The 22,003-nt window shown below is 47.0% G+C and overlaps 1 protein-coding gene across 1 annotated transcript in view; it reads right to left on the reverse strand.

The window, feature by feature from the left end:
* The window catches only part of ABCA1 (ATP binding cassette subfamily A member 1), a gene marked incomplete at both ends in the record, with an annotated part of 77,942 nt that overhangs the window by 26,273 nt on the left and 29,666 nt on the right, over positions 1–22,003 (reverse strand). Inside the window, 5 exons of the mRNA XM_084278904.1 lie at positions 3,993–4,109; positions 4,800–4,939; positions 5,519–5,759; positions 9,883–9,969; positions 18,096–18,287. Coding sequence (XP_084135030.1) covers positions 3,993–4,109; positions 4,800–4,939; positions 5,519–5,759; positions 9,883–9,969; positions 18,096–18,287 — 777 coding nt within the window. The remainder of the gene's footprint in view (positions 1–3,992; positions 4,110–4,799; positions 4,940–5,518; positions 5,760–9,882; positions 9,970–18,095; positions 18,288–22,003) is intronic.

Consider the following 22,003-nt stretch of genomic DNA (forward strand, 5'->3'; position numbering starts at 1 on the left):
TAAATATTTCTGAAGTGTGGGACACAGGGGGAAATGGCCAGCCTGTTTTCAGTGGTCTGTGGGGACAGGACAAGGGGCAATGGCCTCAAGCTGGAGCACAGAAAGTTCCACACTGTCGTGGTTTTGCCCCAGCTGAGAGCCTAGCACCACACAGTCGCTTGTTCTTTAAAAGGAAGAGGCGGGGGAAGTTGGGGGGGGGGGTGCAGAGGGGGTTGTGGGAAGGGAAGGGAAAGGGGGAAAAAAACCCAAAACCAAGAAACCGAAACCCCACTGGTTGGGATAAGGATAGTTTACTAGAATAGCGGAAAAATAGATATAACAATGCCAACAGGACTTTAGAGCACAAAATACATGAAACTGTTGATGCACAATGTATTTTCTCACCGAACCCACAACTCAGGCCCTGCCACCCAGAGCCGTCCTGGAACCCGACCGTCCCCCAAAAACCACGTGTCCTGGAGCCGCCTGCTTCTCCTCCCACCAGCCCCCCTTTATACTAAGCATGACATAATTGGCATGGAATACTCTCTTTGGCCCGTTTGGGTCACCTGTCCTGCTGTGTCCCCTCCTTTCTTGTTAGTAGGGAAATATTAAGAACTGAAAACAACTAGAAACAACAGGGTGCTATCAGCACTGCTCTCATCCCGACTCCCAAACACGGCATTCCATCTGCTATTACAAAGAAATTAGCTCCATCCTAGCCAAAACCAGGACACACATTAATATACAGAAGAACTTTTTCATGGTGAGGGTGACACTGGGACAGGCTGCCCAGGAGGGCTGTGGAGTCTCCTTCTCTAGAGATATTCAAGACCCATCTGGATGCCTGCCTGTATGACCTGTCCTAGGGAACCTGCGCTGGCAGGGGAAGGGGGTTGGACTCAATGATCTCTGGAGGTCCCTTCCAACCCCTACGATTCTGTGATTCTGTGGAGGTGCAGAGAGATGTACTCAGCCAGAGTGAAGTGGTCAGTACGGTGGGCTCCCTCCTCATACCCTCCCATCGCGAAGGATGCTGACCCGCGTACAGCTGCCGCCGTGCCCTGCCACCCGTTTCCAAGAAGAGGGCAGCAGAGAGCCAGGCACAGCTCTGCACCCCGCGCATGCAAACCGGGCCCTGCGCCGGCGACACAGGGTGAGGAGGAGAAACGCAGCTGGGCTGCTGGTGATTGTCAAGCTCTGCTCACCTCCCTGAGCACACCTTCGCTCCCGGTCGCGATGGAGAGGGGTCTGTGGCAGGGCTGGAGGCTGCGCTGCCACCGCGCCGAGCAGAGGTACCAGCACCAGAGGCCTCACAGCTTTTCTTACATATTGTGCCACTGCATCCTCAGGGCTGCTCCAGCCTCTCAGTTCTCCTGGCTGGGAACGGTGTGCCTTTATTTTAAAACACCTGGTTTAACAACTGGCTCTCTGAGGACAGGGAATTGCTCTGCAACGTGTATGTATGCACAGTGCCCCAGGCAAGTGCACTCCAGGCAGAAGCATTTAAGAGCAGAAACCAGTCCTCTGGGCAGACAATAGAAGGGCAGGCATGAGGGGAGCACGAATTGTAAAAGGCCTGGCCTGGTTCGGCCCTAGTGGGGGAGAGGGAAAAAAAATAGCCCTGCACAAGAAAGAAAACTGTAAAAATCCTAACCAATAAAAACAGGAAAGGGATTTTCTGCCAGAACAAAGAATGAAGCAGAGAAGCGCAGAGCTTCCCTGTGCTCTGTTACCAGAAAGTAATGGGTCACAGAGTCACAAAAACAGCATCACAAAATGGGAACACAGAACAGGTCAAGCTGACAAAGTACAAATCGTGGAAGGGAAACCTGAGCAAACAGGGATTGAGTGCACTACACTCTCTTCACATTTGGTCTCCTCCTAAGGCTGGCTTGTGCCAGCCTCCCCAGCAGGAAGGGCACCATGCCTGTGGCAACAGGCTCAGACTCATCATGCTCAGAGGCCACATTAAAGCTTCTTAACTGCAGGGGCACTTGCTGTCCTCTCTGAAGTTAGCAGCTGCGTTAGCAGCAAGCTGGAAGTGCCAGAGATGGGCAAGCAAAGCACTTTCCTCTCCCTTAGCAGGAAGCCAGATTGCACAACCCTGAAAGTTGGGAGGTGATGACCAGTGATCCAGCAGCACAGCAGCTAGCAGCTAAGGACTGACCTCCCTCATGAAAGTGGCCAGAAACAGGCAACTCTGTTTCAGCCTATTCATGTACCAGAGATCCTTGCTGCACCTCCAAACAGAATGGGATGCTGCCTAGGAACTGCCCAGGCACTGACAGTGAAGGACCCCTGCTCCAGTGAACTGCAACAAGTGACAACAAATAAACACCTTACAGAGAAGTGGGAAAAGGACTGCTCATTAGGGAGCATAGTGATAGGACATGGGGCAACGGACTCAAACTGAAAGAGAGCAGGTTTAGATAGTTAGGAAGCAATTCTTTACTGTGAGGGTAGTGAGGCACTGGCACAGGCTGCCCCTCCCTGGCAGTGCTCAAGGCCAGACTGGATGGGGGTGGCAACCTGGATGGGCAACCTGGTCTAGTGAAGGTGTCCCTGCCCATGGCAGGGGGATTGGAACTAGATGGTTTTTTGAGGTCCCTTCCAACCCAAAGCATTCTATGATTCTACAGTAATAATACAGAGGAGGAGACCAGACAGCTGGGACGATGAAGAATTAGCTACCAGAGCAAGCATGGTTAACGAGAAGCACAACATACAAAACTAGTAAAAGCCTAAGACTCATTCAAAATAAAAATAAATAAAAAATAAATCATGCAGCAACATTCACCTTTCAAAGGTCATGACTGCAAACCAATACCCAAACCACAACCTTCTGTCTGCACTCTCTGCATCAAATGTTTCCATTTACAGTTGGTGGCCCAAATTCTCACATCTCTGATGCCAACAACTACAGCATTTCATAAAGCCAACAGAGGCACAGGAGCGATAAAATTATGTCTCTGACCCTCTCAGATGTCACGTTGATGGGAAAAGTGCAACAGGGCAGATCACAGACTATTCAGCACAGCCTTACATTGGAGTAAACAATGAACTCAAAGGCTTAAAAGACCTGGGGAAGTCACTGTGTAATAGTTGCACTGACAGCCAACCAGCTGCCTTGTAAAGAGAGAGCAGGAAAAGCTGTGCCATCCCAGTTTTACATCACTGTGCTTCCAAAGACATCAGCACGGAGCACAAAGCTCCGCCCCTCAGAGTTGCACCTGAGGGAAGCAACAGCAAACTAAGCAGCTTAAGCGGATAATGCCCCAGTAATGAAGGTCTGACACGTGTCACAATGTTCCAGAGGGCCAGCAGGCTAGCAGAAAGCATTTCAAATCCAAAAAACAAGACTCTTAGCCCCTTCGTCATGGTCTAGTATGCACAGCACTTTATGCAGCAATTAGCTGTAGGATGTTTGCTCTTCTCCCATGAGCAGCCAAATATGACTAAATTAAGCATACCATGCAACTTGATTTGAAGTTTTTACAAGACTTCTGACAGATTACTGCCAGGTATCCATGTCCACCTGTGTTATGATAACCATTCAATTCCTGCTGTATGGAACATGGCCCAAGGTCACCTGGCACCTTCCAGGATCTGGTCTGGGAACATGGCAATTTGCTTTGCTGCCACCACGACAGCATTGCTGTGAAGAAGTGCTGAGCACAGGCAGCTGAACATGCAACCAATCCCCTAGGTCCCTAGCTTACAAACACAGCCCCTGACAGATGTTCATACCACATCAGGACAACGCTGTGTAAGGAACAGACACATTTCCCCACAGAGGCAGGCTAGAAACAGGTGTTTGCTGGAGGTTGTTAGATGAAGGAAGGATGCCAAGCAGAATGCAAGATTGGTACAATCACAACATGTTTCAAGAAAGGGTCCCATCCATACTATTTATCTGTCCAGCTCAACACTGAAGCACCATCTCAAGTAAGTATTTCATGACTTATTACAGAAGATGACAGTGGTGGTTCAGGCAAGGACAACATACTGACCCGAATGAGATCCATTTCCTGACTGCTTTCCATAAACGTCCAAATCTTCGGGCTTATCTCCTCCCACATCCCCCCGAGGTCACGAAACACACCCAGCTCCTGGAACGTTCTGTTCACCTGTCAGCAAAGAGGAGAGGAAGGTTATTTCCAAAGGCTGGCAGAAATCCACTGCAGGCTGAGAGGGTGCATTGACATGTCAAGCGAAGTACAGAGTGTTGCTTATAATCAAACAGAAGCTTGGCTTCTGCAGGGACTAGAGTAGGGAAAGTGCACTTGAAAACAACAATGGGGAGCAGGGATGCCTGTGGCTGAGCACTGCCTTTCAAAGCTTGGTGGAGAATGACTCTGCCTTGGAGATGAAGGGCATGCAGACTCAGCCCCTCCCCACATGCTAGAAGAGTCTTGCTGAGGGAGCTTGGGGAATTATGAGAACCCATTAGGTAAACCACGATCGGAAATGATTCAGGATCCGCTGACCAGCCTGAAGTGGAGGTGAGGAAGGACACCTGAACACTTTACCAAGGTCTTCCCCACTCCCACAACCCACATCAGAGATGCAGAGCCTGTGGATAATCAAAAGGTACACCAGGAAAGCTTCCAGCTAAGTCTAGAAAATGTTCAGCCTGGCCTATTTTCCTTGAGCCTTCAATAACAAGTGCATGGGAGATGAGAGACTAGAGAGGCTGTACTTTGCAAGCAATCCTTTCTAGGCTTGTGTTCGGGCTCAATTTAACACAGAGCAGCTAAGCTGCACAGTCAGAGAGGACATACCTCACCCTATATAGCAGAGGATAGAGCTAGAGTTACCTCAGCCATGACTTTCCTTATGGCTGGTGTGTCTGGAGTGTATAAGATCTTCCCAATCAGCAAGGGTTTCAAAGCCCTCCAGATAATCCTGGAAAGCGGGCTGGATTCCAGGTTCTTCATCAGCTCATTGCAGTAGGGTGCTGAGGAGAAGACAAGGGTGAGTGGCTGAACAGCAGAGTGACAACTGCAGAAGGCATATGTCCCACTTGTGTGGGCTTTAAGGACAGCAACAGCTGTTTAAAGCACAGCATTTGTCAGACAACAAAAACCTTTCTCTACTGCAAAGCTCCAGAAAAAGCCCCTTACAGCCCAAAGCTCCACGGTCTGTTCAGCAAACATGAAGCACCCAGGTAGCCTCCAGCACTGAGAGCCACGTGGCTAGCTTGGCACCACTCTAACCCTGCTGCATGGGACAAGCTGAATTTTTCCAGAAAAGGCCAGATTTCCAGAGACTGAATTTGACTGTGCTCCTTCTCTCCCTGAAGGCCCACTGCACAGCCTTCTGTTGACTCTTACATAAGGTCCCTGGGAATTGATATCCTCTTACTGGCCTTAAGGGCATGTACAGGAGGCAGCATGGGCAAGTGCTTCTGAAACGGACAGAATGTATGCTGTCCCTCAGGACCACCCACTTTCCTCTGTGGAAGTTCAAGAAACTCAAGTGATGACAACCACAAAGGAGGTAGTAAGACCTCAGGCCATGCCAGGGTTCCACTTACTTGTGGAGTTATCGTAGAAGTTAGTAACATCATCTTCAGTGTTGTTGCCTCCAAACAGTGCTTTGTAGTTGTTGTCCTCATACCAGTTGAGGGATTTAATTTTGAGCCCACCACCTTCGGGGTGGCCACACACGATGCGCGACACAGCCTGGTAGATCTGCGTAGAGGAGTTCGAGGCATTCACGTTGGTCAGGAACATCACCTCTTGCCTCATGTCGCTCCAGCTCTTCATGCTCAGCAACTGGAGAGGAAGTTGGGAGAAGAGAGGGGAAGCAGGGGTACGAACAGGATTAGCAAGATCTCGTTTTGCTACTCTCCTTCAAACCACATGTCTGGTTTTGAACTGATGATAATCCCCTTGAACACAGGATCAACAGTAAAGATCAGGAAAGCACACTTCTGCTCCCCACTGTGGGAGAACATACATGGAAGCGTCTTCTGTGCACACACAAGGAACGTGCCCATGTTAAGCTCTCTGAAGTTTTCTCCTCCAGTGCTGTGGGTGGTTCCTGCCCTCCTTGCCCCCTCACGTGGAAGCCACTTCTCCTACGGTTTGCACAACAGCTCACATTCTGTGGAGCACTCTCAATCTGGGTGGAGTGCAGGGGTCCAGCCAGTCAGAACAGTGACTAAGGAGCAACATGAAGCACGTGCAGCTCATGGGACACAGGCTAGAGTAGCTGCAGGCCTGGCAGTGTCACCTGGCACAGTTCCACCAAGGTCAGCAAGCTTCCACGGATTTTACCAGGCAGCTAGTTTGACCTCCTAGGTTGGCAGGGCTTGTCCCTGCCCCAGCATCTCCCTGCCCCCCACTGCCAACAGCATTCCCAGAAAACCCTTGAAAATGTGCCTAGCTGCAGCCTAGGGCCTGACATGAGGCTCAAGGTGACTGCACAACTGGCCAGGTCAATAGGTTCCTCCATTCTCATTTATCTAGCATAAGCATCTAGCCTCAATGTGTCATGAACAGAACCACCATCCACTCAGCCTGAGACACTCACTGCATTAACGATATCATACTCTGAGGCAAGGCCAAGCTCTCCACAACAGAAAATACAACGCAGATTCATAAACACTGTTTTCATGCTACACTCAAGCACTGCTGTCAGACTCGCTGTCTGGAGATTTAAGACCATCAGCAGGGGTATGTCCATACATCTGTTTATATCAGTAACGTCTGTGATGGTGACAATAGGTGGATGTTAGGAAAAGAAATGGCAAGGGCAAAAAGGTGGGACACTTCCCCTAAGTAATCTTCCAGCTTCCATTTATTTTCAGCTCAGGCAACTTCTGTTTCCTAACTCTCAATTAATTTCTTCCATGGTAAACTCCTTGAGTTTTGAGAATCTGCAAGTATTTAACATCCCACACATCACAGTAAAGAACCTCATCTTCTCCTTGACTTAGGTACGGTTAGCTCCAGGTGGTGCCAAGCTTTTTTTCCACTGGAAGAGACAGTGAACATCCAATCCCTACCTCTTTTCTGGGCCACTCAACCCTACTGCCCAGAACAGCAACGTGCACTAATAAGGGCAGGCAGAGCTGCTGAGACACCTATTTGTAACTGCTAATCAGCTGCATCTCAGGAACAACTTCAGATACTGTGGCCTCTTTTCAGAGACAATAAGAGAGCCAGTCAAAGACCATCTGTCAGTTTTGCTCACTGTGTATTGGTTTTGTCACCTTTATTTAAATAAAACAGAGATACTCGAAGTCTAGGGCAGCTGGCAAAGCCAGCCAACAACAACGCAGAAAGCAGTGGGTGTGCTGGAACAATTCAATCCAACGTCACCCAAGGAAGCCATTCCCAGGGTCCCCAGCCTTTTACTGGGAGGCCAACCTGACACTGTGCATTCATCTGTAGCGCAGCACTGCACATGCTTTAGGTGTGTCAACATCTGCACAAGAATTCCTGATGCTAAACAACAACCACTGTGTGTCACATACACAAGGAGCCTCTATTTTTAGCTGCCTGAAAACACATGATACTGATGACAGTTCTGAGAACAGCTAAAGCCAGGAGATTCAGTACCTGTGCCCAGAGCGACTGCTCCAAAAGTACTTTCATCTCCTCGCCGCTGCTTTTGTCTGTGCTCTGGTGCCACTCAATCTGGCTCCACAGGTTTGTGGTGACTGACAAGGACACCAGCATCATGGGACACGAATGAAAAAGCTGTCACACAACAGCTTCTGTTGGTTGCATATGCTCATGTGGATTCTTGGCCCAAAAGGCCACAGATGCATTTCAGGTGTGACAGTCCGAGTGCCCGGACCAAAGAGACCCCTTGGGGAGCCTTTGCTGCCTTAGGTAAACCAGCTGATTTTTTCCTCGGCAAGAAGTCAACTGCTTAGTTAAAGTACCATCAACACCCTATCATGAGCAAAGGTGTGTAACAAATAGGAAACGCAGCTGATTCCCATAAATACGAGGTGTTAACCACCTTGCAGAGGAAGGGCCTAAGTTAGCGAATACATTTTGACACGCGGTTTTAAAACAGTCTGAGCAAGGAGCTTGGTTTTGGCGCTGGCAGCTTTAAAATCGGCGTGCAGATCGGCTCGGTTCACACCACTGGAAGCAAGTATCTCACGTGTGAAGAGTCACCGAGCTGTTTCTTCTCCCAGACGTGGGACCTGGCACTCTAAGCGTTTCTTAATAGTTGCCCTCACTCTTTGTGTTTAATCTGCCCTCCTAGGTTGATTTAAAAAGAGCCCAGAGACACAGAGCCAATCAATCCCCAAACTCAGAGACAAATACTTTGTTCAGACCATTCTCTAATTAAAATTCCTTGCTAGAAAGGCTCCTAGACGTGGCACAAACAATAGCTCTCTCCGCCCCCTCAAGCTGCTGCCCTTCGAAACAAGGGAGCAAGCCCCTCCTATTCGCAGAGAAATCAGCCTGCCAGACAACAAGAAGTAACTTTCGGTCAAGCCATCTGGAGCAGCCTCGCTCTGCAGGCAGAGGAAAAAGCTGCCTTTGTTTTGCACAGCAATAGGGCAGAATAAAAGGTAGTCCTACCCAAAAACAGCTGCCAAGCAAAAGGCACGTTACCCTAGGACATTTTCGGCCACATCAGCAAACTGAACATCACATGGTTTCAATTATTTTTATCCCAGACAAGAAGAGAAGGGGGGGGGGGGGGGGGGTGGGGGGGGGGGGTGGGTGGGGGAAAGGCAAGCTTAAGTGACGCAACGGGAAACAGCTGTAATCGAACTCTGAAGGGCAGCCACCCTGCTAGCTGCGAGAGCCCTGCCGCGGTCCTAAACTGCAGACGAGCCCGGAATCCTCTGGATTTCGGTGCGAGCGGGACGCGGCGGCAGGGCGCGGGGTCCGCGGCGGGGCGGGGGCCGGCAGGCGCGGGCAGGCAGGGCGCCGCCGCCCTCCGCGGGAGCGGAGCGCTCGGTAACCTGGAGTGACCCGCGCCGGGCGTGCGCGGCGGGGTTACTGCCGGTCACGGCTCCCGGCGCCCTCGCTCTGATGTGAAGACGGAAGAGTAGCGGAGAGCGGGGCGGGGGGGGGGAGGAGGCGGAGGCACTGTTTAGTTTAGATGGCTGTGATTTCGGCTGCAAGGGGAGGCTGTTTTTCGCCTTCAAAGAGCCAGCCAAAGAGCAAGAACAGTTCCTGGCTCAAAGGCGCACACACACGGCTCTGGACTTCTGACTCAGGGCAGGCATGCCGGGCTTTTTTCTTAATCCATCGTTTCACCTGCGCAACCAAATGCTTGCAGCCTCTATCATGTCACTTTGCCCCTACAAATTGCTGTTTATGTTTTGCTGCAGCCTTTCTTGGGTAGTGTCACGATGCCATCATGCTGCGTGCCCCACAAGGGCCAGAAAACAATCTCTGCCCCCAAAAAGCTAGTTAGACGAGAGCAAACAGCAGCTTGTAACTACTAATGCTGATTAGGACAGCTGCAACATCTCTCCCGCATATCATACCCTCGCAGCACCCCAGGACCAGTAGATACCAGCAGTAAGCGTGACACAGCTGGCAACCCAGTGAAAAAACCATAAAGGAGGCAAACCTTCACAAGCAGGTTACAAGGCACTGGTAGGCAGCAGATGCACTGCAAGCCTGACAGCTGTGTCACCACCAAGAAGGCAAACGCCACATCTTAAAAATCCTGTTCCCACCATGAGGACCCACCTTTTAGCCATGCATGGGATAAAGTCCCGTGGTGCCAAGGGGTTACAAAGTGCCTTTACTGACACAGGGAGAGCAGCTACAGGATGGCAGGAAGTTGCAAAACAAGCCAGGAGTTTTGACTGAGTTGCACTGTGGAGACACGTGCTTCCTGTATTCGATTGCAGGCTAAGGCAGCAACCATGGATGACGACGTGTTCTCCGGCACAAAGGCACTCCTTACCTCTTTAACAAGCTTTCCAAGGCTGTCTTTCAAAACTTCCACAGTTTCTGACAGATCACGCAAGGAGGAATTGAACGAAATTTGTCTCTGCGGAGAGAGAGAAAAGGAAACTGTAGGTCATTGCAAGGCACAAAGAAATTGAACTCTCACAAACATCCTTGTGAAGAAAAGTGGTTAGGACGGCTTTACATTCCAAAGTACTCAATAGAGAGACACATCTGCCTTTCTGTGCAACCTTGAGCTTAAGGTATGCCGACTTCCCTGGGCTTCAGCACTCCACGACACAATGGGGACACCCCTTTCCTTCCTCACAGGTTAGATATGCAGATGCCATACCCAGAACCATACCAATAAAATGCTCACATACACCAACAGTGCAAAGGATGGATTGTGTTCCAGGTCACATGTTACCCCCATATATAAGAATGGCCGGAAGGAGGATCTGTTGAACTACAGCCCTGTCAGTCTGACCTTAGTCCCAGGGAAGATCATGGAGAGGGTCATCTTAAGAGCTATCATGCAGCACATGTGTGATGGCCAGGGGATCAGGCCTAGTCAATATGGGGTTACAAAAGGTAGATCCTGTCAAACTAACCTGATCACCTTCTGTGACAAGGTGACCTGCTTAATAGACAAGGGGAAGGCTGTGGATGTGGTCTACCTGGACTTCAGTAAAGCCTTTGACATGTTTTCTCACAGCATTCTGACTGAGAAACTGGCTGCCACTGGCCTTGACAGGTGGACCCTCAGATGGGTTAAAAACTGGCTGGCTGGATGGGCCCAAAGGGTGGTGGTGAATGGAACAAAATCCAGCTGGAGGCCAGTCACGAGTGGCGTCCCCCAGGGCTCAGTCCTGGGTCCAGTCTTGTTCAACATCCTTATCAGTGACCTCAATGAAGGGATTGAATGCTCCCTCAGTAAGTCTGCAGATGACACTAAACTAGGGGGAAGTGTTGATCTGCCTGAGGGTAGGGAGGCTCTTCAGAGGGATCTGAACAGACTGGACCCATGGGCTGAGACCAATGGGATGAAGTTTAACATGGCCAAGTGCAGAGTGCAGCACATGGGACATAACAACCCCATGCAGCACTACAGGCTTGGGGGAGACTGGCTGGAGAGCTGTCAGGAAAAGAAGGACCTGGGGGTGTTGGTTGACTGCAGGCTAAGTATGAGTCTGCCCAGGCAGCCAAGAAGGCCAATGGCATCCTGGCTTGTATCAAAAACAGTGTTGCCAGTAGGTCTAGGGAGGTGATTGTGCCCCTGTACATTGGCATTGGTGAGGCCACACCTTGAGTACTGTGTCCAGTTCTGGGCTCCTCACCATAGGAAGGACATTGAGGTCCTTGAGCAAGTGCAGAGAAGGGCAACCAGGGTGGTGAAGGGGCTGGAGGGCAAATCATATGAGGAATGGCTGAGGGAGCTGGGGATGTTGAGCCTGGAGAAGAGGAGGCTGAGGGGAGACCTTATCACCACCTACAACTACCTGAAGGGAGGTTGTAGAAAGGTGGGTGATGGTCTCTTCAGCCAGGTGACAGGGGATAGAACAAGGGGAAATGGCATGAATCTGTGCCAGGGCAGGTTTAGACTGGATATTAGAAAAAAATTTTTTACTGAAAGAGTTGTCAGGGCCTGGAACAGGCTGCCCAGGGAGGGGGTTGAGTCACCATCTCTGTATGTGTTCAAAAAAAGGGTAGGCGAGGTACGTAGGGATATGGTTTAGCATAGGATGGGAATGGTTGGACTTTATGATCTTCAAAGGTCTCTTCCAACCTTGTGATTCTATGATCACAAGAGAAAGACTGAGAGGTTTCCCAGCGGAAGACATAGCTTTCAGGAGATTATTTGCTTTAGGCACAGAGGCACACTGAGGACAACTTCTTGCTTCTCTTTGCTCTAGACATAACTGGTGGCGCTGGGTTTTGGGGTTCTTTTTCCCTTCTGTTCACATATCTGGATTATCTTGCATAAGAAACACTTGGACACAATCCTTCTTTCAAGAGAGTGCAGATTAAAATAATTTCCTAAGATTTCACATTAGCAGCTACGTGTTGCAGCATTTGAAAGCATGCTAAAGTTACAGCATTGTGACACACGGAGGGATGGCCAAGGTCCTTTGTTTCAGCACACATCTTTCGGGCTGAAGCTTGTCTTTTCACATCTTTCCCGGAGTAGTTTCTGGAAGCAAAATCTAGAGGCTTACACAAGTTCCAGTTGATTTGCTGGAGGGGGATAAGACCTGGCCAGTGTCAGGTGGTGTAAATGGGCATCATTCTACTGATCTGCCAGGGCATTTAAGACACAGCTAACTTTTCTGAGCGCACGGTCAGTGCCTGCTCCAAAGCCAGTTGCAAATTTGGGGAGGCTCTCTATAAATTCTGTAGATTTCTACTAAACAAAGTCCTTGAGGTTCTGATAAATCAAAATACATCATTCGGGCTAAAAGAAAAGGAATCCGAACTCCCCAGAGGCTAAACCCTTCAAGACACATTTAAAGAAGCAGAGTCAGCAAATATCATAGCTACGTAGCTGATAGCTGCGCTGCTGCTTCAGCAACACAGAAAGTAGGAAGTGCTATGTCCATGCGTAACAGCAGATATGCTTGTTCAGCTCCATCTACCTCATCAAGGTCTACACAGATTTATGTTATTCACCATGTTAAAGAGGTGCTTCAGGGACAGGGTAGATAAGGATGGGCTTCCTTATGATACTAATGGGTTCAGAACAGTGAAAAGCCAAAAGCCACTTGCAGAGGATTAGTGAAAGGCCTCATGCTGACACACTGTTACAAAGTGCCAGGCGAAATTCAGTGCTGCAAAGTAAAGTACACAGGGAGAAGACAGTTCTACCTTGAGATACCTTTGACGGCTCTGAACTAGATACTGCCACTCAGAAAGAGGGATCTTATAATTACAGTGATAAGACAGATCAACATCAATATAAATCCACGGTATAACCCTGGTTCTTAAGTACAATGTGCAGTTTTGGGTCCTTCATCTCTGGAGGAACACGAGTACAGAGAAAGGCCACAAGTATGATTCAAGATAAGAATGGCTTCTGAAGGAGGAACAATAGGCCACTGTTAGTCCAACAGGACTTGTAATGAAAATATGGATTATGGCAGAGGTCTGTAGAATTACAAGTGGGATGGAGAATGGGCACTGGGCACGATTGCTCACTGTGCCTCATCTTACTGGACTAGAGGGCTTCCAGTAAAAAGATCAAATTGAAACCAACCAAAGAAACCAAGTCATGCATGCACACCCTAGCCAAAATGGAGGAATTTCACAGACTCTGTGCAAAGCCAAGGGTACTGAAACTTAATGTGAGTTTGAGGGGTGCTTAGAAGAATTCATTAAAGAAAAAAGCCAAGTACTATCAGACACCAAGATCCCAGGAGTAGCTGAGGAAGTCTGAATTCAAAGCTACCTAAGAACAGGATGTACTACCATGCACTTGCTCCTTGCGTGTTTTACTTCACGTGCCTGCAGCTCAGTGCACCCTAACTGCTTGTCTAGTGGTGACCCATAATGAACAGGACTGTGGGCTGATGTAGTGTACAAACATTAAGCTATTCAAAGGGCTTGCAAACATCACCCTGAAAAGTATGGGGAACCTATCCTTTTGTACCACACCACCCTGACCTTTCTTCCCTAATAAATTCAGAGAACTCTCAAGTTCATTTCTCACCAGAATTTGCAACAATGCTGTTGCTAGGGGGGAATCTCACACCATAAAGCCAACTCAGGGAGTCTCTCTCAAGGCCTGTCTCCAGAGACAATGACCAAAGTCAGTCACAAGCGGCCAGTCTTCTTTGTCCAGGTGAACAACATATCATGATATTTTCCACTGCAAAGTAGCTCCTTACATTCATAAGGCCCCTCTACATTCAGGGTAAGATTGGTCCCACTGTTGTCCCAAACCGGAGGGTTCATTTATCCAGCATGAAACACACCAGTGTAACACATAGAGCAGAAGAATTTTATTGCACACTTGCACAGGCACAGGTGTCTGTCCCAAGACAGCACACCAAAGCTCCAAACACTGTAAAGAGGGGAAGTTCTAGCAGGGTTTGAACAGCACTGCCACGTGTACACTTACTGTGTCAGCAGCTGTCAAGTTATGCCTTTATCTTGACTTATCTTTTAGGGGCAGTTAACATAATGCTCTAGAGGCACAGACTACACTGAGTAGACTCTGTGTGCTTGTATATGCATGCTGCAAGACTTAAAATGGAGATAAATACTTGAGATTAGCCTTGACTGAGTCTGTATGTCAGCCTCTACTAGGAGATATGGACCCCCGTTTCTTTAACTTGCAAGAGAATGTGTTACAAGCACTGGGAGGTGATAACAAGACTCAGGCACTGTCTGCAGCATCCAGGAGAGACCACTCTTCTGGGGTTCTTGTGAAGTAGTTATTACAACTTCATATTGATCTTAGCAGAAACTTCAGACGACCTTTGCAGAAAAAAACACGTGGTTTTAAGCTTCTGATTTTGTTTCCTGGGAGCGGAAGTCCCAAAGTACAGCTGCTTAATAGTATGATATCACTGTACTTGACTGAAAACACTCTCAAAAGAGCAAGGAAAGCCACAAATTCGGTTGCAGCATATATTTACATTAAGAGGCCTTTTATAAAGCCATTTTTCAACTGGAAGGCATTTATTATTCAATGCTTAGATCACAATGATCATATGACAAAATACCACCCGTATTACAAAGAGAAAAACAATTAGATTTTCATGCACTCACCCACACTCCTTCAAGGACCACTGTAGTGCACAAGCCACAGCATTTTTATGGCTTATTACAGACCCACAGGACTGGAAGTTGAGTGTGGCAAAGCCCTTTTTAGGCAGCACTACAGAGATGGAATCTAGCAGGACCAATGTAAATCATCCTTGTCTTTTAACTTTCCTCCCGAATCACTTTCAAATTTGTGGAGGTTTGCAGAGGGAGGGCTGTCACAGAGACAGGTATTTTTATGATATAATACAACCACTACCCATGACAACACCAACCCAGTGGGACACCTTTGATTTACTGTCATTGGTTTTGCTAGCCAGGTGCCTGTAACCTTTTCCAAACTGTGCTGTTCTTCCATGGAACAACTACTGGCCTAGCACAGCCAGAAATCTGAAAAGAATGTTTGTGTGCATGCAGTTAGAGGTACTGTTTCACTGCTGTTCTCAAACCAGCTCCTCCTGCCTCAGTCTCAATGAGTACAGACCGCACAAGGCAACCCTCAAGAAGAGGTGTGTCCACAAGGGTCTTATACAAGACCTCCTATGCCCCCCAGTAGTTACTGTTGGCCAAGAGGCTTCAGAGAATGGATGAAGATTAAAATGAGGGTCCTGGAAAGGGGAATTTGACTTTGAAACACGTGTTGCTTCTATCGGAGTACATAGTCAAGAAGGAAAGCTGATCCTCTGCCTTGGCACCCTGCGATCACTCCCAGATATTCTGCTGGGTTTTGATCTAAACACCCTGCCCCAAATAGGTTCTTACATAAGAAAAAATAAGGAGATATATTTTAACCTCCTTCCCCATGCCTCTGTGTGCTTGGCTCTGTTTTACTATCCTAAAGAGCATGCTAAATTGAAGTCATACAAAGGATGGGCAGCAGAGCTAGAAATCCTAGTGGAAAATTTTAATTAGAAGTTCTTCTTTTTCTTAACTGTGCTATTGTGTTTAGGGCAACACTCGAGCTGTTCTGGACAGAACTGATGAGCCAGTGTGTAAAGAATGAGAGGGTGTTGTGTTTTTTTTTTTTTACTTTTCTTAAAAAAATTCCTTAACAGTGCTGTGACATTTAGAAGTCAGGCGTTTCATCATATATACATTTTCATTTCCTTTTTTTTAAAAAAAAAAAACAAAACCAAACTGTGGGGTCTGTCCATAATTTGCTAATAACTAGTGCTTTGCTGTGTGTTACCTAGAACACATCATTTCCCTCAGGCTGCAAATGCAGACACACACGCTAAGCCCTCAGAAGCAGATGTTGACATCAGGGTCTCAGCCCACACAGACACACACCCTGACCACTGGATTGTCAGTGTTGCATCCTCCCCTTCATGTTTTAGTACAAGCCATTTTGTAAGCACACAATCAGGTCAGTCCTTTTTAAATCCAGATCAATCCCATGATGTAATTTACTGCATCATCTTGCAGAGGGAACAACATATGGGAATGCACTAGGGCAGGAACAAGCAGGTAGATGCTGGCCTGAGTCTTCTGGATTAAAGGAGGTGAAGAAAACGACATGCATTCTGCTGCCCAGATGACAGAAAAATTCAGTTTTACTATGCAAATCCTTTGTGTTCAACATACACAGTTCTTCCACACAGTTGCAAGTCCTTTTCAACCCAGCTGTATTCACCTAACCATGTTGAGAAGTTGCTTCTCTGTAAATCACACCATGCTGCAACCAGCAGAGCCCAGGCCCTATTATACGAGCCAAAAACCTCCAAGTTGCTGCTGTACCTGCATTTGATTTGGGCCTTGCTTTTACTTACTGAAATGCCATGCTGTGAAGTGCATCAGGGGAATAAAATATAAAAATAAAAAATAAATTAAAAAAATTAAAACTACATTTCTGGGCAAACTGTTGGCATTGGTTTACAGGCTCTGTATGTGTCCAAGATTTGACTTACAGTGGCTTTAATAAGCTATGTCAAAAGACTTCTTTGTTCATGACCAGAGTTCCCTCTTTGCTTGAAGATGTTACTGCAGGTCAAGGCACTTGTTAGTCTTTAAAGACACTAAGTTTCAAACATGTTGGTCATGAACTTCCAGTTAATTTATTCATTTTCCCTGACCACACTGAAGGCAGAACTGCTGGCTTCTGGACTCAAGGGGTTTTTTTCCCCCTGAAGCAAGATCATGAGCCAGCTTCTCAGAAGTGCACCAAAATTGCACATAATGTCTTAATCTAGTTTGCTGTTGCCAAGTGGCACAGAGTGGCTTATGACTGCTTTCTTTCATCAACAAACAGTACAGATGTGACAACACAGATACAACTCAGCACCCACTTCTGCCAGCTAAGCTGTAAAGATGCCTGTAAATTAGAAAAAGCAAGACTGATGTACCGGAGGGTCCTGAAGACCAACACTAAGTTGTAACACAGCTGGCTTTTTTCACCCCTTTGGTCCCCAAAATTCTAGCAACTCCGAATGATTTGAAGTAAATGCACGTATATACATCTAACTGAACACAAGAAGCTGCGCGTAGCAATTCCATTTCAAACAGCCCATCTTTGTAATGGGGACAATTTTAGTGCTATTACCTCATCTCTTAATGCTTATGATTAGGCTTGCTCTTCAAAGAGTGCAGATGGAGGACACATGGAAAATGGAAGATGAGCTGTGGAGAGAAGTAACTGACCACTATGTACTGTGCAGAAGAGTAATATGATTCTAGTACTTGATAATGACTGTTTTTGACTGGGGATAGAGCCAAGCAAGTGGTACATGACTTTTGGCTCTGAAAGGCTCATCAAATCTGTTGTAGCAGGTCAGAGTCAGTTCTCTGGTCCCATCTCTCTACTGCTACTTCTAGCACTAACTTCCTCAAAGTTCAATGTTTTACCAGCTACTGCAGACCTGTAACAAAGCATCACTGGGGTTTCCTAGATAAACAGCTAAATCTGCTCCTGTTTCCAATCACCTCCTAATTAATGTATTTTCTTGAAGGTCACTGAATTCTTGCTCAAAAAAACCATTTGGTTGATCAAGCTTTGAAACAGGGATAAAACTTGACTTTTCCTGTGAATTAAGCTCGCTCAAAGGTTGCAGCTTGCCTCTGGCTAGAAACTTCTGCGCCATGCAAGGGCAGAGGGTGATAGTTTTAACACTCAGAATGGGCTGGTCTAATACTTGGTTTCATTCCAGCCAAGACACATCTGACCAAAACAAAGGGACAATCAAGAGCCTGTTTGTTTCTATACAGCATAAATATTTTCCTCTTGACAAATTGAACTTCAGACCACACACATTTGTGTCCCACAAGTACCGCACTGCAACAGAATGGGTAAGAATGACAGGAAGAAGTAGTGTTCATGCTCCAGTGATAAAGACCATCTTTCTTTGATAAAGACCATCTTTCTTTTCTCACTGTCAATAAACAGTTTACTCCAGAAATGCAGGGATGAGTTCCCAGACAGAAAGCCCTAGAAAACGTCCCCGTGTCAATGACAGTGTCATGGCTGGGACTCACCTGAAGAGGCTTCAAAGGATTCAGGTTAGCACGGAATACTTGTTCAGCTGCGTGGAGTTTTTCCTTTGGCAGGGTGCAAATGAAGGCCTCAGAGTCCATGGCCACTGTCTGATTTTGGATTGTGAGGAATTCAGACAGTTTTGAGGTATTGCAGAGATCTCGCAGTCGCATTCGGTAACCAGACACAATGACCTGGACAAGTGGGGAAAGCAGATGTGTCTCCATGTAAAACTCATAGCACGGAATTCGTTGTCACTTAAACAAGACTAATCATTCCTAGCACTTTCAAATAGGCATAAGACCACTTTTCTCTACATCTTACACAGCCCTGACCCATGCACAACTGAATTCCAAGAAAAACATGTTTCCCTGCGGAGTAGATGGGGTAGAAGTCCTGGGGGAGGCAGGTCTCTCTTCCATACACACACGCACAATGCAGCAGCGATCCTGTCCTCCACAGCAAGCATTTTCTCCAACCAAGCATACACAAATTGCCCAACCTTTGGTCTTCTGGGAACTGGGCCACAGAGACAAAACAAGGCTGGTGACCAGACATAAGTCTGGCGAATGTATGTGAAGGGCAAAAGACCTATGTCCCAAACTCCTTAGAAATATCTGCCAGACATTTTCTGTGCTGTTCCAGATCAACACCACTTTCTCCCTTAGCTCTTCACTAATTGTTGAGAGAGGAATTTTGAGTGATTTGGAGCAGATAATCAATCAGTGGAGAAAAAAGTTGCACTGGCTGCAACAAACCAGAGCTAAGACCCTAGTCTTCTTTCACAAGTGTATTTTACTTAAGGTGACAGCTTGCTTGTTAATAATGTCTTCTAATCCATGAGTAATTCATGAGAGAAATGCATAAAATCCCTCTGGATTATCACCAGTCCCTCTCAGACCTGATGGCCTAGTTTCTTTTAATAAGGTCATTTACAAGATTTAGGTTTGCTGAACAAACAGGTACATGTCAAACAGGTGCACTCTTCATAAAGGTGATAAACACATGGAAAATCCAGTCTTCCCTTGGGAAGCTTGTCTGTCCTGGGGCTAGACAGAGGGAATAGTTTTATTGTAAATGCAAAACAAACAACAGCTTTACATTTAATTTCTTTTTGTTCTTTTGCAACACCCACAGTGCCTTGCCCAACTTCCAGCAACAGCTGAAGAGGAGCCTAGAAGAGTTAACAGCTCCTGAATCACACTGGAAAGACCAAAAATCTTCCCATCTTTCAAAACCAAGAGGGCATCAACAATCTGGGGAGGCTGGGAAGAGCACACTATGTTCAGAAAATAAGGAAATGGAGCCAACAGGAGAGGGAAGAGATCCATAATACAACACTTGTGCCAGCCTTTAACCTGTATCCATAAGCCAAAACAAAGATGCTTCCATGCTGTACACCAGGTGAATAAATGGGATAGCTCTCACATCAAAGATTGGCCTTTTGGAAAAATCTGGGTAACTTTATCAGCATAGATACTACCACCATCACAGCCATGCTGAAAAGGGGATATTACTGTGGCACTGGAGTGACATTCAGCGGACCTGCAATCAGTCTAAAGCACCTTCCCTACAGGAACATACAGAAAAAACAGCATCTCATAATGCCACAGTACTCATTCAAAACGGTCAAGAGGAACAACCCTTCACCATCCCCTCTGTCCTCCATTTTCACTTGCATTTTAAGCTCTTCTTGAAAAAGGCCACTCTTTCCAAACACAGTGAGGTCTGCCACACATGATCCTAGAACAAAGGCCCTGCATGCCTAAGCACCTGTCACACACAGTCACACCAAGTCAATTATCTGCGACCATTTCAAGTTATCTGAAGGCATGGTATCTTCAACAAGCAAATAAATGCTAAGTGACAGGTTAAGTCCCCTAGGGACTCTCAAAATGCCAGGGTCATGTCTTAAAGTCACAGGTGACTTCCGTTCTCACAGGTCACATTGTTCTCACCAGGGACCCTCCCTGCTGTATGAAGCCGGGAGCTTTGTTCCAGACAGCGTATGCCTGGGTCATCACTATTTAGTCTTTGATGCCATTCAACACACCACACTACAGCCCTGGCGTAAGACCACACTGTGCTCACAGGGTTAGGGCCTTCTCCTGCTATCCAAGCCATGTTACAGCTGTCTGGCCACACCCGGACAACAGCAGGATACTAGACTTGATCTGCTGCCTGCCTATCCAGGCTCCTTCCAAACACCACACCCTCCTGAGTACACCTGCCCCTATCAGAGAAACACAAGGTTGAGCCACTCTGCCCCAGGAAACAACATGCTCATCAAGACAAGGCTTTGGCCTTTTTATGTATTTGCACTGTACTTGGTAGGCCAGATACATGACCCTGCTTGGTACATTGGAGTACTGTCACTGCAGTAACACCAGTAAACAACAGTCCCATCTCTCTGTTGATCCCAGTTCCTTATTTGCTTGCAAATCATAACTTCTGGGCCTGCTGAACCACCACAGGACACTGGGATTGCTGGAGAAGGCTGTATTTGCTGTGGCGGGTTTGCATACTCTGAATGGGCCCTTCTATATGACCATAAAGGAAGCTGCGATGCATTAGCGCAGTCAGAGACCAAGCAACTATTGCCTATTAATGCTCAAGTGACCATGCAGGTCAGTAGAGAAGTCAGATCTCCACCCCAGATCTCCAGCAAAATCCACGGGGTCTGTTCTGTGAGTCAGATAAGGTCATCCCACAGGAAGAAAAAGCTCCGCCTCTCAGCTATCGGTATCAGAGAAGCACTCAAAGATCTGGGGTGCCGCTGCCCAACTCGGCAGATGACCGCATTGCTCTTTAGATTACCTCTTTGTACCATCCCAGAGCATAAAACACTGTTAAGATTAAACACCACCACTCCCAGTGTCCTGGCAGAATCAGCACAAGAATTCCGCTTAAAGCATTCAAGCAAGAACTAGCCGAGTGATTACCCCTTCATTGCCCTTCAGATACTTTATGTAGATAAAAGCTAAGCTTTTCTTCTCCTCCCACTGGCTTTGCCACATACAATCAATGTAATATGGCAGTCACACAATGTAAGGTCAGAGCTAGCTTTCTTTTGCCTGTCTGAAAATCTTTCCGCCTTTCCATCAGCTCAGGGAGAATGACTGTTGTTGCTGAAGCCTTCTGCTTATCCTTTGAGAACCATTCACAGCATGACTCAGTTTTAATCTATAAAATAGTTTAAAGTAAAACAAAACTTGCAGCCTAAAAAAGGTAAGACTTTCCTCTCTTTTTTTTTTTCAGTGGACATATACTTATCTTGTAGGATTAATAATCAAACTCTACTAAAAAGATGGTTTGACAATTCGTTGAAGAATGAGACAATGTGTATGAGGGCAGCAGCATCTGTAAATACACATAAACAAAGTCTGAAAGGACTAACTGACTCAACTTCAAAGTAAAGATCTGATCTGGAATTGGGAAGCAGAATGATTTCCTGCTCTTGCACATCACCTTTTGCACTACACCTTAAGAGAGCCACAGTTCTTCCTTTGAAGTCTGAAGCAACCAGTTCTGACTTCTGTTTTAGACAGGATGTTGGTGGACCAACTCATCTCCACCCTGGCAAAAAAACATTTTCTAAGCTTGGACAGCCACCTCAAGGCAGGGGGGCTCCAGCCCACTGTCACCACTGCCTATGTTTATAACAGCAGTCACGGTAGCACTCAGGAGTTTCATTTGAGATCAGGACTGTCTTGTATTACATAACATGCAAGTTTACTCCCTGTTTTGAAGGGCTGGCCACAGACCAAAAAGCATGGCTCCTTCTGCTGCACAGGAATTTAAAGCAGGGCAACATACAGAAACCCCACTTGAGTCCATACTAAGTGACCAAACTACTATGTCGTCTTATTTCTAATCAGAGCAAAACCATTTCAACAACACCAGGAACCTA

Source organism: Gallinula chloropus (assembly GCF_964237585.1).
Source record: "Gallinula chloropus genome assembly, chromosome: Z".
NCBI lineage: Eukaryota > Metazoa > Chordata > Aves > Gruiformes > Rallidae > Gallinula > Gallinula chloropus.